This window comes from Lates calcarifer, linkage group LG20 (genome assembly GCF_001640805.2).
Source record: "Lates calcarifer isolate ASB-BC8 linkage group LG20, TLL_Latcal_v3, whole genome shotgun sequence".
Classification (NCBI taxonomy): Eukaryota; Metazoa; Chordata; class Actinopteri; family Centropomidae; genus Lates; species Lates calcarifer.
Window position 1 is genome coordinate 10,818,258 of NC_066852.1, and position 16,588 is coordinate 10,834,845.

General features: G+C 40.5%; 2 protein-coding genes across 8 annotated transcripts in view; both read right to left on the minus strand.

Moving 5' to 3' along the window:
- Positions 1-12,006, minus strand: part of LOC108893618 (unconventional myosin-XVIIIa) — a 59,615-nt gene extending 47,609 nt beyond the window's left edge. For 3 of the 7 annotated variants that reach the window (XM_051078378.1, XM_051078376.1, XM_051078381.1), the window contains exons 1-4: positions 3,584-3,728; positions 2,689-2,943; positions 2,512-2,534; positions 770-1,564 (exon numbers count right to left, since the gene is read on the minus strand). In XM_051078378.1, coding sequence (XP_050934335.1) covers positions 770-1,564; positions 2,512-2,534; positions 2,689-2,728 — 858 coding nt within the window. In that variant the 5' untranslated portion in view covers positions 2,729-2,943; positions 3,584-3,728. Of the gene's footprint in view, positions 1-769; positions 1,565-2,511; positions 2,535-2,688; positions 2,944-3,583; positions 3,729-9,829; positions 10,941-11,895 lie in introns of those variants that run through there. The other 4 variants (XM_051078379.1, XM_051078377.1, XM_051078375.1 and 1 more) reach the window with 3 other exon arrangements.
- Positions 12,007-13,430: 1,424 nt separating this feature from the next.
- Positions 13,431-14,638, minus strand: LOC108893254 (gap junction delta-2 protein-like). Its single transcript, XM_018691137.2, has one exon. It carries the CDS (start codon positions 14,636-14,638, stop codon positions 13,535-13,537), a length of 1,104 nt encoding a protein of 367 aa, XP_018546653.1. The 3' UTR covers positions 13,431-13,534.
- Positions 14,639-16,588: the final 1,950 nt, after the last annotated feature.

The window sequence follows — 16,588 nt, forward strand, 5'->3', positions numbered from 1 at the left end:
CAAAGAAACTAAATGCAGGACAAAAACATAACCTTGTCGGAGGCACAAATTGAAACGGGAACAACAAGTATATAATGATTGGAAAGTGCCACAAAATAACTTTCTTCCCTTTTTAACTTCAGATATGAATACTAAAAATGTAGTTGAAGCTGACTGTAATTATTCAAGTCTCAGCTACAAGCTGCACATGGTGATACATGACAAACTGGGATTCTGGTTCTCTGATGTTTAACTGACAGGAACTACTGATTAGTTAAGTCTATAGATATAAACCATTTGAATTGTTATGGTGCTTCCTGTCTTTAAAAAGCCCCTGCCTAAGTGGTCGACAGCACAGAGAGAGCACAACTTCAAGCTCTGCAGAAAGTGACAGTAATGAGTCCCAGCTCAGTGCTCATAGACAACTCCAACTGACCAGATTACCAGAATGAGGGCCATGAGCACGCCCTTATACCTACTGATGAAGTCTGATCATGAGCTGGTATTGCACCCTGCTTCGCTTCACTTATTCAGGGTGGCTTCATTATACCCAGGATCATTTTTGTTAGAAATCAAGAGCAAGTTGTACTTTGGAGAAAATGTATAGAGTTCCATCAGTTCTGTTAATAGTTGTAATAAAAAGTCACCATGCATTTCCAGAGGCAAATAGTTGAGGATGTCTTTTGGGTAAACATCATGAGGAGGATGAACAGTAATGTCTGTGTTATTATCACACAGCATGCTCCACCCTGAGGTTAAATAGCAGACATGCACTTCTTTCACACAGTACCTCCGGTTTCTTTACACCAATTACACGGGGCTTTGGGATGAACCCTGCAGGAGGAGCCAGGGGGTCTGTTTTTGGGATGGGAATGAATCCTGGAGGTCTTGAGAGGAGATTCTGTTTTGGTGGCACTGGGCTGGATTTTCTGGCAGGGATGAAACCAGGAGGGGGAGTCAAGACATTCTGTTTGGGTGCAGGGATGAAACCAGCAGGTGGGGCCAAAGGGTCAGGTTTGGGTGCAGGGATGAACCCAGGTGGAGGAGTGAGCGGGTTAGACTTTGGTGGTGTGGGGTCTGGTACTGAATTAGCAGGTGCAGATGTGGGTGTGGACTCCTCTTTTTTTTCCACTGTAGGTTTTTCCTCCTCTTCCTCCGCCTTTCCCTTCTCCTCCTCCTCCTGCTTCGCCTCTTCTTTCACGTCCTCTTTGCGGTCCTGGGTGCGGGTGCGAGGCCGGTGCTCCTTGGTCCGACCTCTGCCCATTAGGCTTGTCAGGCCCATGGAGATATCATCCTTATCCTCCCCAGCAGCCTTACTGGTTTTGGGCACGGCCTTAGCAGACTCCGGAACAGCAGGCTGGTTCTGCTCCTCTGTCCCGGCAGGAACCACACGTCTAACAACTCTTCTTATGACCCTCACCACCTTTTTACCACTAGGACTCTGCTCCTCACCTGGAGTGTCTGGACCAACCATGGTAACGTTACTATTGGATGCTTCAGCTGTTGGTGCAGTTGACTGTCGACCACTTCCTGTGTCTAGCCCAGGTTTAGTGACTGCCTGAGGCTGACTACTATCTACATCAGACTGGATACAAACAGAGCAAGGCAGACAAGAATGTAGATTATTCCCATGGCTGATGCAGATAAACCGTCAAAGATTTCAACAGCAGGTTCTGAGCTCAGAGACTGTATAAAGGATTATTAAAAAATGGATTTATATCTGCTTATGTATTTCCATTTGTGTATCTTAAAGTCCTCACTCAAGCTAGTGTATGCAACCACTCAAGTTTGTGCATGCAATCAGACAATTTGATTCATCATTTTCATTCAATTTTAACAGTGGGGCTTATTGACAGACTGCTGAGGAATAGGTCTGAGGTGGACTGAGCTAAAGTAGTTGAGCTAAGGAAAAAAGAAAGTGCATCTAAAGTTCATAGTGACTCTCATGTAATGCCAGTTAAGGGCCTATTCAGAAATAAAGATACCTTGTGGAGTTTTTGACCACTAGTAGTACAATGAACCAGTGTTTTAATGAGTGGGTCTCTGTTTTGTTGTTGTTTCTTGCCATTGATTTCACAATATTCAGCTGACAGACAGCTTGTGGCAGCACACGCCAACAAAGACGGTGAAAGAGGGGGACTTATAGTTAGCAAATATGGATATAAACAATGCATTATTTAAAATGTTTTTAAAATTGCCAAACATTTTATGAGGCAGAACATGCACATAACACATTTGTTAGTCCCCAGGGACGAACATAATGCTTTCTAGTGAGAAACACTGAACGTCAGCATAATTGTTGTTTGTTCACAAGATAACTCCACAGGACACCTTTAAGCCTGAAAGTAAGTAATCTGAATTGTAAATGACTGGTACATATTTGCTTATATATCTCAAGCCCTATCAGCCTACACTTAATCAATGATAAAGAACTGTGCTTCTGCTTAATTAGTAGCCTGGTTTGTTTCAGTACACAACAGCTTGTATCATATGAATTACTGTCCAAATGCATGCAGGCAAGACAACACTTACATCTGGCTTGTTCTCAACTTTAACCTAAACAAGAAAAAGCAACACATAGAAAATCAAACCGCAGATTCAGACCATAACTTTTCTCTATCAACATAAAGGACCATTTCACAAAATTGACAAGCAACAAGATGCAGATATGAACTGTAAGGCAAAAAAAAAACAGAAAAGCAAGACTTCCCTTTTGCTCCCAGAATGAAAAGCGTGATTTGTATGCCATGGTGACAGGCCAGAAGTCATGGAACAAGCTGGGTGGCGTGGAGAATAAATATATGGAATGATCAGAGAAGAAAACAGAGAGGCAGCCAGGAAGAGGAGGATGTATTGTGCGAAGCGATGAAGTATTGGAATTTAGGGACGAGCGGTGGGGTGCTGTGAACTTGTTTTCTGAATACAACAGGTCATACACCAACAGGGCAGAGGGACCATGCAGCACTGAGGACAGAGCACATGAACAACATAATGAAATGGACAGTTTGCTGTCCTCACACAACAAGAGACAAGTGGAACACTCAGAATCACTGGCAGTGTTATTCATTATATATGAGTCTGACTCTCAATCAGTTATTATAACTATGTATGAAGAACTACCCTTTATGAAATTATTGCAAACACTGTCCGGTTGTTCAGTTGTTTCATTTGTACTAATGACTCTAATTCAATTAGAAAATATATGGCTATTGTTCACAACAGAAATAAGTGTTGCCAAGAGCAAAAATCATTAAAGCCAGTAATATAAATGATCAATGGAGAAAGGAATCAAACAAACATATGACCAGGCAAACATGCAACCTATTAAAATAGGTACAACACCTATCACAATTTTTCATTAACAGCTTAAGCTAAAAATTGGCCTTTTACTCATTGAACAACATGTTTCACCATCTCTGACCCCGCTTTCATCAGTCTGAGTCCACCCCTATAAATAGTTTCAACAGCAAAGGAGGCCATTCTGAGACGCCATCAGAGCCCAAATGGAACTGCTAACCAGAGCATGTACACCACAATCAGATCACACTGCTCACCACACATACACATACACACACACAGTCCACCAGAGGCCCGAGCCCATTACCTTCTCTATAGGCCTGGTTAACCTTCCAATCTTCGCTCCGACACTGGAGCAGCGCAGTTAGGGCCGGGGCAGGGTAGGGACCTGGGCATGCAAAGAGCAAACACTCACTAGTCCTGAGTGCGTGGGATAGCAACCCTCGGGGGTGGGGTCACAGTCAGCACAGCATGGTGGAGCTGTGGTCTGAGAAGTGGAGGGGGGGGTGGTAATATGAGAGGAGCTGGGCAGGGAGATAGGAGAGGGACAGCTGCTGAAATACAGAGGGGCTATAAATAGAGTTTGCAGTACCACATCAATTACCACTACCACTTTTCCCTTCCCCTGTCTTCCCTATGGTGACAGGGAATTAGAGGAGAGGCGGCCTCCCTCATCAGGTGCTATAAAAACTTTTATATGCCCATTTCCATTTGAGGGGAACACAAAAACTACAGCAATGCTATTAAGAGACTGAGAGATGATACAGCAATCTATGGCTCAGTGCTAAGTGCAACGATTTTCTACCACAATGACCATAATGTCCCCAATGACAGCTTGAGTGATAAATGTGTCTGAATGTGAAGATGAAACTATTACCTGCACATAAAACCAGAACCCTGTGTTCATTACGTTTAAGATGAGCCTGTGTGATGGGGTAGCTTCTCTATATATGCAGCTAATACACACAAGATAGGTAAAACATCCACAGAATACCAGAGCACAGAGGTATAGATCTGCAGCCAGACAATGACTGTAATATTTGTGGATATCATGTTCCTCACTATGAGTTTTACACCACAAGAGGGAGCTATTTAACAGTGCATTTGATTTCTCTGTTTCACAGAAGCATCTGGTTAGGCACACTACTGACCTAAATTCAAAATGTTGTATTGTTCTGTGGCGACCCCTTACAAGACTGTGGCACCAAGCTGTGGTGGCATGTACATTATAGAATAACACACTGAATGTTAAAATGGTACTACTGTCCCCAGTTAAAACAAAATGTTTCTTTACATGGCTTAAAATGAAAGAGATGTCAAAACTGCATTGCTGTAAAACCAGTTAGGTAAAAGCACACGTGAAAGGTGAGATGCCCGGAGATAGGCATTCAGCTCATTGCATTAGGGACTGTTGTCACACAAGGAAAACACGGAAATGTAGCAACAGGCTTGGCTGGGCAAGGCAGGGATGAGCTAATCCAATCTTGGAATGCTGTTTTCCTCTTCCTCATCAAGAGTTTCATCAATCAAATAACCAGCTCTCATGTACAAAGTACTCAGTGACAGCAACTGGACGTCTGTTAAACTATTTTATCCAGACTTTTTCCCCAGTTCTAATTGAGATATGCAAAAATAGATTAAAGAAAACAAGCTACAATCTGATAGAAGGCATTTCTTGTTCATGGTGAGCCCACAAGTTTACATATGAACACTCAGCAAGATCCAGCCAAACACACAGCCAAGCTAGTCTATCTAGCACAGTCTGTTAATCCCCAGAGTCAGTTACTGGGACACAGCATCGTGTCGACTGTTTGGCTACACATGATTAGTGCAGACCAAAGATTATACACTGTATACACCATAAACACTACTGATTCTGACCCAGTTAAATGCTCCATAATATGAAATCTGTTTGAATCATGGTGTGAGTTGTGGACAGGAGTTTAATACCACATTATCATGATAAATATTTTGAATTTGACATACACCTTTTAGAAAAATATAACATACATGATTCTTGTAGAGTCTTTGTTTCCCCACAATGTCTGCTGTTTCCTTATCTACCTCACCCTTATTTGTCTAAGTTGCCCATGTTAAAAAAAAAAAAAAGTAGCGCTAACCAGGCTATCCAGACGCAGATAAGCTGAGATAAGATATAGACACAATTGCAAAATCTGAAAAGCAATCATGTTAAAGCATCACCAACTTCTTTTATTTCTTTAATTTTGAAATAAAAGTGTAACATTTATTCAGAGAAGCTCACCATTTCAGATTAAAATCTCCATACTGCATATGCCACGAAAAGAAGTCAGAAATCACATGAGACATCTGACCAGCGACCATGCTTTGGGACCTGAGAGCAGAAATGAATCATGGGATCACACTCTGCTGTTCTCTGAAAATTCCAGGATGTGACCCAGATTTTATTCAGTAATAGCAAACAGGCCTGAAAATCAGAACTTCTCTCTGAAAGTGGGCCAAGTGAAAATGATTTAGGAGCAGCAAATTTAAATTCAGGTGTGTGCTCACCTGTAAAAACAGCATGGCATGTATATATGTATATGTCACACTAATCAAAGTATCATGAAACAAATGATGATATACAATCAAAATATACTTCCTTACTTCCCTAATGCTACAATGGGTGTGTCTGACAAGCATTTACATCCCATTGACGGGCAGACATGTTGTCAGTGACACACCCAAGAATGTCAAGTATGTCTGCGTTACTATGCCAAACTGCTGGCAGAACAGATCCACATTTCAGCTGACAAAATTACATAAGACGTCAAAGTCAGTCAGTCTATGTGCCAAAGCAGAAAAGTATTTGATTATGACATATACAAGCTAAGTATAGAGGGAAGGAAAAATAACATCTTAGGTGTAGCCTCTATCATAAACCACAGAGCTTTAGCCTTAGATGCCCCACCTCTCTCTAATACATGCCTGTGCTAATGCTGTCTACTACTGTGGCATCTCCACACTGGAAATGAGGATGATGTAATTCAAATGGGCAGCTTGGGGAGGAGATTACAACATTTGCTAATTTCCTAATGATAAAAAATGGTGTCTGGTCTGCAGAATTTGATGGATGAGAGATGAGTGATGCAGGGATATTAGAGGAAACATTTGGCAACATCAGGTCTGCCATGGGCCACACTGGCACCAGGCTCTCAGTTTTAGTAAATGTAAACAGGTAAAATTAGCTCCTTTAGTGTATGTTGCGGGATATTTCATAATGGGCTACCACATCTAAAATAAGAAGATGGTGCTATCAAATGAAAGTTAAAACATTCAAACAAACAGGTAAGAATTCTGAGTTGTTATTGATGTTCATGAAGAAACTATCCAGGTCAAGGGACATCAATTCCTATTTATCATCTCTGACTTGTTGAGTGCCCTGCAAAACAGCATTCTTGTTTGGCCTTTGACCTATTGATTTACCACTACTGAAAAATTGTCAAGTTGTGCCCCTCCCCTCAGAATGTGTGAAAGACGACAATAAGCAGGCGCAGAGGATCACAGGCCTGCTTGCACAGTTTGTACCTGCTCACATACAGTACAGCAGGATTCCTGTATGTACACTGAACAGATGTATGGTATGAGCACTCAAAAAGCACATTGTTTGGACACATAGAATTACTCAGTCCTTTAGTTCCCACCCAGACTGGTTTTGTTTGTTTTGAGTTTTAAGTGAGAGTTTTAAGTCTTTAAATCTTAAAAAAAAAAAAAAAAGTGAGGAAAACAGTTAATAGAGCATTTAAGAATCTCTGATGTGCATTTCCAAAAATTCTGAAGTCAAATTGTTATTTCACATTCAATTTCAGTTTTATAAACTGTAAGATTATGTAACAGTGATCTTTGCCCCACAGAGTCTGAGTCCATTGGTGTCATTTCAGCAATGAAAATGTCTACTTTCCTGAGACAGTCTCAGACTGCCACTGACTCAGCTCAGTTACTGGTGGTCTGAGCGAGCGGTCTGAAACCAAGCGTGTATGATGAAGAGCTCACAGTGAATCAAGCAAGAAACTGAAATCTTTGAAAATCAAACAGAAAGCACCAGACAGAAGAATAGTTGTTCTGGCCTCATGTACTGTGGACATTGGCTGTCACCCAGCAAACAAATGGTCCGTGTGATCAACTGTGCATACTTGGCCTAGAGATAAAATAATGCCATTTTGGCCCAGACTTAATGTAGGGGCACATTTAGACTTCTTTCTTTTCTTGGTAAGTTATCTACTACTGACCACAGGAATAGTACATAAGCATATCTTTGATAATATATTCATTTAATTTAGTGCCAAAGACATTTACAGTGAAGAGATTCCTTTTTGTTGTTTGTTTTTCTAACAGACAGACACTTATGTGCAAAGGTAAGGGGCCTACCAAACAGCCTATAGCAAACCACCTGACAGTACTGTAATCAGAAACCATACAAGAGAAACACAACAGGTAGATGGAGAGCAGGTGTTTAACTGAACAGTTTCTGTTCAGTAACAGGCTCTTCATTATTGTCCTCTCACGGCAGTTAGATAGTTCATTGCTGGTTGTTTGACAAGACTGTACTCTACAGTCACTGCCCCTGGCCAAGAAATAGTGCAGCCCTGTAAAACCACAACTTATCCTCTTTAAAGTTTAGTCACATTAGACATAGCTATGACATGAACTTTAGTGGAGCGGATAGGCCTGTTTTTGTTTACCTTTGGTCATCAGTCATTATGCTATGCTAACTATCCTGGCTGTAGCTTCATAGTTAACAGAGAGGCGTAGGAGTACCGTCAACTTCCTCGTGTAACCCTCTGCAAGAGATAAATGATAAGACATGACAGGACAAGCTTATCGTTTCAAGAAAAAAAAGATTCAGCCAACATGTTCGTGCATCACATATGGTATGTAACTGTGTTGCAGAGCTCTAGATCTAGAATCCAGATCTTATTATAACCACCTATTAATAGTGCTGTTGGTTCTAGGTCAGCCTCACATGCACATTTTCTGCTTTTTCAAATGGCCTGTCTTATGGTGATCATCAAGGTTGGTTGAATGTAGGACAAAGTAAGACAGGAAGACTTCTGTAGAGAAGCAAATAAATTGTGTCTCTGGCTGTGTATGCGTTCATTTCAAAAGTTCAGTGTGTTCAAAATTATTGTGACATGGGTAAAGGTGCTGAATGGAGGAAGAGACAATAGGATGCAAACAGATACGCACATATCAAGTACATATCTGGTGTTTTACATGATTTACAGAGTCCATCACACGGTTTGTGATACACCACTTCTGTTCCTTTGACTTGACATTTTGGTTACTGGTTCCCACACTCCTAACATGGGACTACACATGATAAAAAAGGACGCCTCCTTAACCCGCACAAGTGCTCAGTGTCATCGAAAGTGGATGAGTGATTTTCTAATGACCATGGTAACCCATGGTTCCCAAAACAAGTGAGTGTCACAAAATGACACTGGTAACTAACACCGGCATTGTTGGTGTCTCTGATGTCACTGCTGTCATGTCTCAAGTTTCTCAGCACCAACCTTGTACAGTGCACCTTTTACACCTTATTTGTCTACCAGAGCAACAAGCCACCCATGGCCTCACAACATAAGGTTAAGCACTGAACCTTCACATCCTGCTAAATCTGACCCAGGTCTCAACCCTGAAGTCCCAACCTCTGGGAAAAATGGAGACAATCTGCTTCACTACACTAAAACTTAATATATTAGGTAACTCATGAGACAGTCTATTATCTCCTGAATAAATCTGTATCTGACAGCTGACCAAATGTAGTGCCACATTGAAAAAAACTCAACATTACTGATATGCAGTAAATAACAGTGTATTACCCAGTTTCACACCCACTGTCTAAACTCTTCTACCACAACATAAGACATGTAAAAAAATTAAAAATACAGGTGCTGCTTGATTAAAAGTTTAATTTGCTCCTCTACTTGTTGCACATGATTTTCTAAGTGAAAAGAAAACTGAATGAGCAGCCAGCCAAGTCTTGGGCGACCATATGGCCATGGGCTGTTGTGGCGTCTAGGCCGTTGTTTCCTTCAGCATCTCATTGTTTGGTGTCAAAGGAGTGGCTGGGGGGGGGATTATATATACCCCAGAACACATTCTCTCTTTGAAAAACACACATAGACACACACACTTCCCTATACATACAAACACAAAATCACATTACTAGTGTCATTACAGACATTCTTAATCCACTATATGTAGGCATACAACCTACTGACATATATATACACATACATACATATAAGTATATATAAATACACATTCATAGTTTTCATCCGTGTAAAAACCCGAATAACACTGATTCAGAAGCAACTGTTTCTCAGGGCAATACAAATGTTGAAAATAATTCCTAAAAGCCCGCAAGTGACAAAAAGTTGATCCAAAGTGTAATCATAGCCAACAAAGAAGCAGCATTTTGATATGTAGGCACTTATAGGTATGAAGTTATGTGATGGGACTGAAGAATCAGAATCAGTGAGTTGGAATCTGTTCCCTCAATAGACTGAAAATGATTTACAATACTACTTACATCAAAGGCTTCTTTGTGCAGGCTTTGAGTGGTCCTCAGCCAGCTTCGGTTCAACTCGCTCAGCTCCAAAATCGGTTGCACCTTTAGCCGGACTGACTCTCCAGACTGACGGATCATCTCCACGATCTCATCCCTGCTCTTGTTTTCCACATTGATCCCATTTATCTCCACCAGCCTGTCGCCTGGCACCAGGCCCAGAGCCCTATCCTTAGTCCCAGCACCTGGTTCGGCAAAGTGTACCACATGTCGTCTCACTCCTCCATCAGGGTGCCTGTCTAGCATGGTGGTCCTCCGCAAGGAGAAGCCAAAGTCTCCAGTGTTGCGCCGCTGTATCTCAAGCTCTCTTGAATCTGGTATTGGTGGAGCAACAAGCACAGGCAACTGTAGGTCTGCACCAGGGTAGGTCTTCTCCACCATCTCAGGAATGTGAACCACATTGGTGACTTTTGGGATGGGGTAAGATTTTGAAGATGATGTATTCCAGTTCTGCCCCGAAAGATTTGACACCTCCAAAGCATTGTCCTCTTTGCTACTCTGTGTTAAAGTCACAGGCCTCTGGCTCACTGCAGTATTCAACTTGGCCAGTTCCCCAAACTTAGCTGCTCTCTCCTTCACAGAGGTGCGATGAGGTTCCAGTTCATTTCCCTTCACGTCTTCACCAGAGGTACTTGCACTTATTTTCCCCACATCCTGCTGTGCATTGTGAAGGCGTTCAGCTTCCAGGTTTGTCAGGCAGAGCTCTGTGTTGCTAGCCACTTTAATTGGGATAGGACTAGAGATCTCCAGCTTGGTCCTGGAGTCCCTCTTAGAGCTGCCTCGATTGAGGTGGAAAAAGCCTCTGCGTATACTCATCTCCTCTAGGTTCTTTAACTCTGCCTGGGACATACGCTCCTTCTTTTCTTTCTTGTCTTTCTTTTCCTTCTTGCTCAAGTCCTTCTCTTTCTCCTTATCTTTCTTAATTAGGTGGAACATGTTTGACTTTTTCTGCAGTCCTCTACCAGTCTGAATTCTTTGCGGCAAGAAATGGAGATTTTTAAATAAATTATTGTAAGAATAAATATCACATAAGCACCAGACAGCAGGAGCAGAAGGTACAGGCCAGAGATGTCATCTGTAGGGAAGAAGAAAAAAGATAAAATTAACTAAATGTTTGTAATCAGAGCTTGATTCAGAAACTTGCAAGCAAGTTATTGGCCAATATGGTCTAGTCACTCACATCTGTATTGATATGCTGTAAGTTGACAGTAGAAGAAGAAATTGCAGTAGATAGAGTATATGGTATATGCAGGAATTTTATCCATATCTAAGCCTCATTTTGATCGTTACATTGTTTTTGTATATTATACATGAAGTTGGTCTTAAAATATCCAGCACAAGTTATGTTCTTTGACAAAATAATAAACCCAGCCCCACAAGGCACATCAGTTGCCACGGTTTACAGTTAAATACTTAAGTCTCTGATTGTTAAAATATACATCGAACATTCTTCCAATATTAAAGTTGCAAAACATAAAGAACATTTTATCAAATAGTGCATTGCATGCATGCATACACTATGCTACGATTCTATTCAACACCCACAGGTAAAGTATACTTTGTCAGCTGTGTGCCTGGTAACCAACATCACCTATTAATGCATCACAGTCTCATTAGAGGAAATGGCATTCCTATACTCACTCAGTAAGCCCTATACAATGATAAGTCTATGTCACAATACATTTGAAGTAACCCTGCGAGCTTTGACCTCATCTGTCTTTGCTGTCAAATGTTCAGCGCCACCATAAAAGTGATGTACAACATCTCAACCTTAGTGCAGGAGATTCTCCATCGAAGCTGAACGCCTTCACATGCATTGCTAGCAACCCTGCTTTGTTTTTGTTCACCCATAAACAGTAAATTCGCACTTAATCCACACTTAATCACATGTCCTGCGGTCAGAGAAGCTAGGAAACAGCCGAAACAATCACTTTAAAGCGCTTTACAGTCTGTGCATATTGTCGTGGTAACTTTTGAAAACAGGACATGAGAAGACATCCTTCTTTTTGAGCTTTATAGAAATTACTGACCACTTAGCATAGCTGCGTTATCACAGCGAGTGTAGTCCACGGCTTGGCCGTAATGCTCTCCCTTTAAGCTGCTTTGCCCTCATTCTCTAGCACCGGTGGCCTTAGGGAACACTTTCAGTGGAGAGTGTAGAAATGTCATTCATGAAAAACAACAGAGAGTAAGTATTTTTTGTTGATATGATAGTGACCTACCTGTAACTGCCCGCAAATGACAGCGTTGTTGTCTTACTGGAAGTTTTCAGCATTTTCTTCCTTGGAATTGACAGCAGGTGCGGGGAAATGTATGTACATGTGATGCTTTCAAATGCTTGCCGTAAACTCCGAACTTCCGGTTAAAATGGCCGGCCCCGCAGGGTACATCCCTGTAATCTCATCTTTATATTTTTATTCAAAACAACAATACCTGTGTAATAACCAGTCCTGTGGCAAAAGAATAAAACGTGTATAAATGAATGACTTCAAACCACGTTTAGATTTGTATAATAAAACCTATAAGCAGGTAACTAAGTGAGCTATTTCTTTGCTGCCAAAAACTTACCAACTCAATAGAAAAAAAGCAAAACGCAGTCTAACTTTAAAAGTCAAATGTGGGCAAATACAATCGTATTTGGGTCGTCAATGGTTTGAACGGCTCCAGAGTATAATAATTCCAACAGTACTTTAAGGCAGCACCTGCGTAAACTAGACAGCAGTGACCCCTCCTGGTGTATTTACTTACTTGAACCAGTGCAGTTAACAGGTAAGTTATTTACAGGCTGACAGTTTTACTTATCAAATTTCAAAATTTGGAGATTTGATTGTATATTGTTTGGTAATTTTTAGTCTTGTTGTTTGTGTGATTCTATTATCCCCCAGGTTGTGCTCTCTATGCTGTTTACTTTTTCACAGCAGATCAGGCCTGTGTAATTATCCAAGTTACCAAATATACAGTAAGCATATTTTGAGATATAACTGCCATGCAGGACAGAAATAGGATTTTTCAGATATATCTGACCACTACAGAGAATTTCAAGCCTATTGTCATACTATAGCACAGATACTATACAAATTACAGAACAATGAGAATCAGGTTAACATATAGAGTTCTAAACCAAATCAGAGTCTTGGCTCATTTATGTTCAACAGGACAACCAAGTACAAAGCTACTGGTGTTTAAACGCACCATTTACCTGTTTACAAAGGATATGCTTCATGTTTCTGCAGTAATGGTAGTGTAAGTGTAGGGTTACAGGGGGTATGAATGAAGGAATGAATGAAGCAAATACAGTGCATTGGTTTGACTATATTTACAGAAAAACTTTCAGCAAATGCTCCACTACAATTTTATATTTCTTAAGTAAATATATTGCAGATAAAGCAAAAATGTTAAACAAATGGAATCATCTTCACATCATTCAAAAATCCCCACCTAATAATGCCAAGTACACCTATACAGGTGAAATCCTCTGAGTCTAAAAACAAATACACAGAATCTGTTATAGTTTCTCCCTGAAATTACACGACTGATCAGAACCTTCAATAATGGCTAACTTCACAGCTTGCATCTCGCAAAAATTTCAATTTAAATCCATTCTGAGTAACACAAGTGCAGTCAAAGGTGGAAAAAATATACAGCATAGTACAAAATGAAAATATATTTTTACAGCCATGACTTTTTGATTCTTCCTATTTTTGCCATATTGTGAATTCTAGCCTTGGTGCGCTCCTTTTCATCTGGATTTCTCTTTGACATACACTCCAGCGTAGAGTCTGTCTCAAAGGAGATTGCCGAGGCCTGGTTCGGAACACCACTGCTCTTCTCACAGGACACAGTAGATGAGGTCTGCAGGACGACCCTGCCACGCAAAGAGTGTTTGAGCTCAAGCAGCAGTGGGTTGTTGTCGGAATATAACTCCACCTGCACGGGGTCCCTGTTTGAGTCGCAGCATGTGCAGCACGCTGAGAATAGTACTCTGAAAATATAAATCCAACCTAGATAATGCAGCTCCACAATGTTCAAGATGAAACAACCCAGACTGACACTGAACATGAAGTTGAGGAAGATGGTCTTTTCTGTCGCTCGAGACACAAAACAGTCAGTTCGGTTTGGACAGGGGTAGGTTTCACAGCGGAAAAGGTGTGGGACTTCAAATCCAAATAGGGAATACTGCCCAATGAGGAAGATTATCTCCATAATGGAGCGCAGCAAAACATGTATGATGTAGATAAGTAATATTTGACTGGAGAGCTGCGTTGGATCCTTTCCTACCTCTCTCATCTCCTCATCCAGCTGGCTCCTCTCCTCACACTCACTGTCCTGTGAGCTCCAGTCCTCATTGTCATAGACTGTGCTATAAGGACTGTCAAACTCCTTATCTCCTTCTATACATTTTTCCCTTTCAAGCGCAGGTGAGGACCTAGGTACCACTTCAATCTTCTTCACCTCTACCTTTTCATTCTTGGTGATTTTTTGCAAGACATAGACGACATAGAAAATAGAAGGTGTGGATACAAGAACAATCTGAAAGACCCAAAAACGCAAGTGTGAGACGGGAGCAAAAGTGTCATAGCACACGTTATTGCACCCGGGCTGGAGGGTGTTGCAGGTGAACTTGGACTGCTCGTCGCTGTAGACAGCATCCCCCACCAGGGCAACGAGCAAGATGCGGAAGATGAGCAGCATTGTCAGCCATATCTTACCAATGACTGTGGAATGGTTTTGAACCTCTGTTAGGAAGCGGCCAAGAATGGACCAGTCTCCCATTTCTGTGGAAACACAATAGGTAACACATTATTTACACCACTACTGTTTTTATCAGTTACTTACTTATTTTCAAACTGCAGCAGTTGCACACACACACACACACACCATGCATTCCTTAGATGAAAAATGCCCTAAATATGACCCACTAGTGTTAGCAAGCAAGCAGGTGCATGAAACCAGATGTATTTGCACATGTATGACTTCCAAATATTATCTAGATTTCAATATTGACCCAGAAATCCCTCGTAACTATACAATAAATACCAGAAAACTGCTTTCTCAGTGTGTCATCGTCTCATGTTTGTGTGTCACAATCTAGCATGTACTTTTATTTTATTTTTTATTTTATTTTTACTTTTATTGTATATATGTATAGTGTGTCTATAGTGTGTTTATAGTTTTCTGTTTGTATGTTTTAAAGTACTGTGTCTTTTGTTTGTCTTTTTCTCAAGCCGAAAGCTCCCTAACGGAATTTTGTTATGTGAATGCAAAATGACAAATAAAGAATTCTTGATTCAATGCAATCTGTCACTGGATTTTTCAAAAGTTGTGTATTTTATAAGCCATTCCATAACCACAAACAAATAGAACGCTTATTTACATTCAGTGAGACACCATTTAAAATTCATGGTTTTATAGATTTGTACTCAAATTAACATATAAAAAAACCTCCTAATTCAGTGGTTTATTTTGAAATGAATAAAAAAATAATTCTTCTCACAAAGTAAAAGAAGCCACAAACATTATCAACTTTTATGATGCTCATTATCTTCTGTTGTCCTGGTGGAACTTACCTTTGGAGAATCTGGATCTTCCTTATCCAAAGCTGGAAAATCATCAGAGGAAGCAATCTGCATAACTGTATTTTCAAGTGGAGCCCGTTGCTGGATGTTTTTGTATGTTTTGAGCTGGATGAGGGCAGAACGGGCTGACCACACATATTCCCTAACTCTAACTGAAACGTCGGTTGCACTGTATGTGAATAAAGGCTTTCAATGTACAGTGGGACAAAGATTGAAGCATACAATGGGGGCACCTTCGCTGAACAGCCATTCACTAATGAGCAAAGAGTTCAAAGAAGGTACTGGAAAGAGTGTGCACAACAGTGACTCATGCATGGATCTGCATCCATTTTCATTTCTGGAGCTGAAATACAAGTCTCAATATCCCATAAGATTTTAATACTTTAGCCTTAATGGAGGCACTTTACTAATCTTCTAAATGTAATGAGAACAATCCCCAATATGTTTCAAATGTAAAATGTGCACTCTTTAGTGTTCAGATTTTAATTTCATTTATAGTTAGTAGTTGGCTGAATGCTGTCTAGAATAAGAATTTAGCTCTTGTAAATTCCGACTTACTTAATTTGAGACAGTGATACACTATAGTACCAATTATTTTTATGCTATGGTATATACCGACTATAGTCAATAAAATGACAATCTTTTATCTACCAATACTCAGTCATAATGCAAAATTCAACAATGTTTGACATGCTAATTGCTTAATTGTGCCCTGTGTACATTGCCTGGTGTTGCCAAGCAATCTGAGCCCTGTTACTTTGGTGACATCAGTTAATTAGCTTTAAACAGCACTCCTAACTAATAACTAATTATCAGCTCAATACAAAGGTTTATTTTTTAGTTTATTAACACATTTTCCTGCAGATTTCTATGCCAGGTTTGAATGAAGGATGTTGCAACGACATACAGCCGTATGTTTCTTAGTTATCTGAGCCCTTGGTGCTTATGAAGGTCATCTGGCATTACCTACTGTTCTTGTAACTTCAGAGGCGCTGTACTTTTTTCTTGGCTGTCTACGAGGTTGAGGGTGTCATCTGACTACAGACTGGCATCTTGTTTTCCTAATATTGTCTGCCTGCATTTAGTATGACTTATTACCCAGTTCCAACAGAGGTAGCAGTTATATATTGATATTCACAGATATATG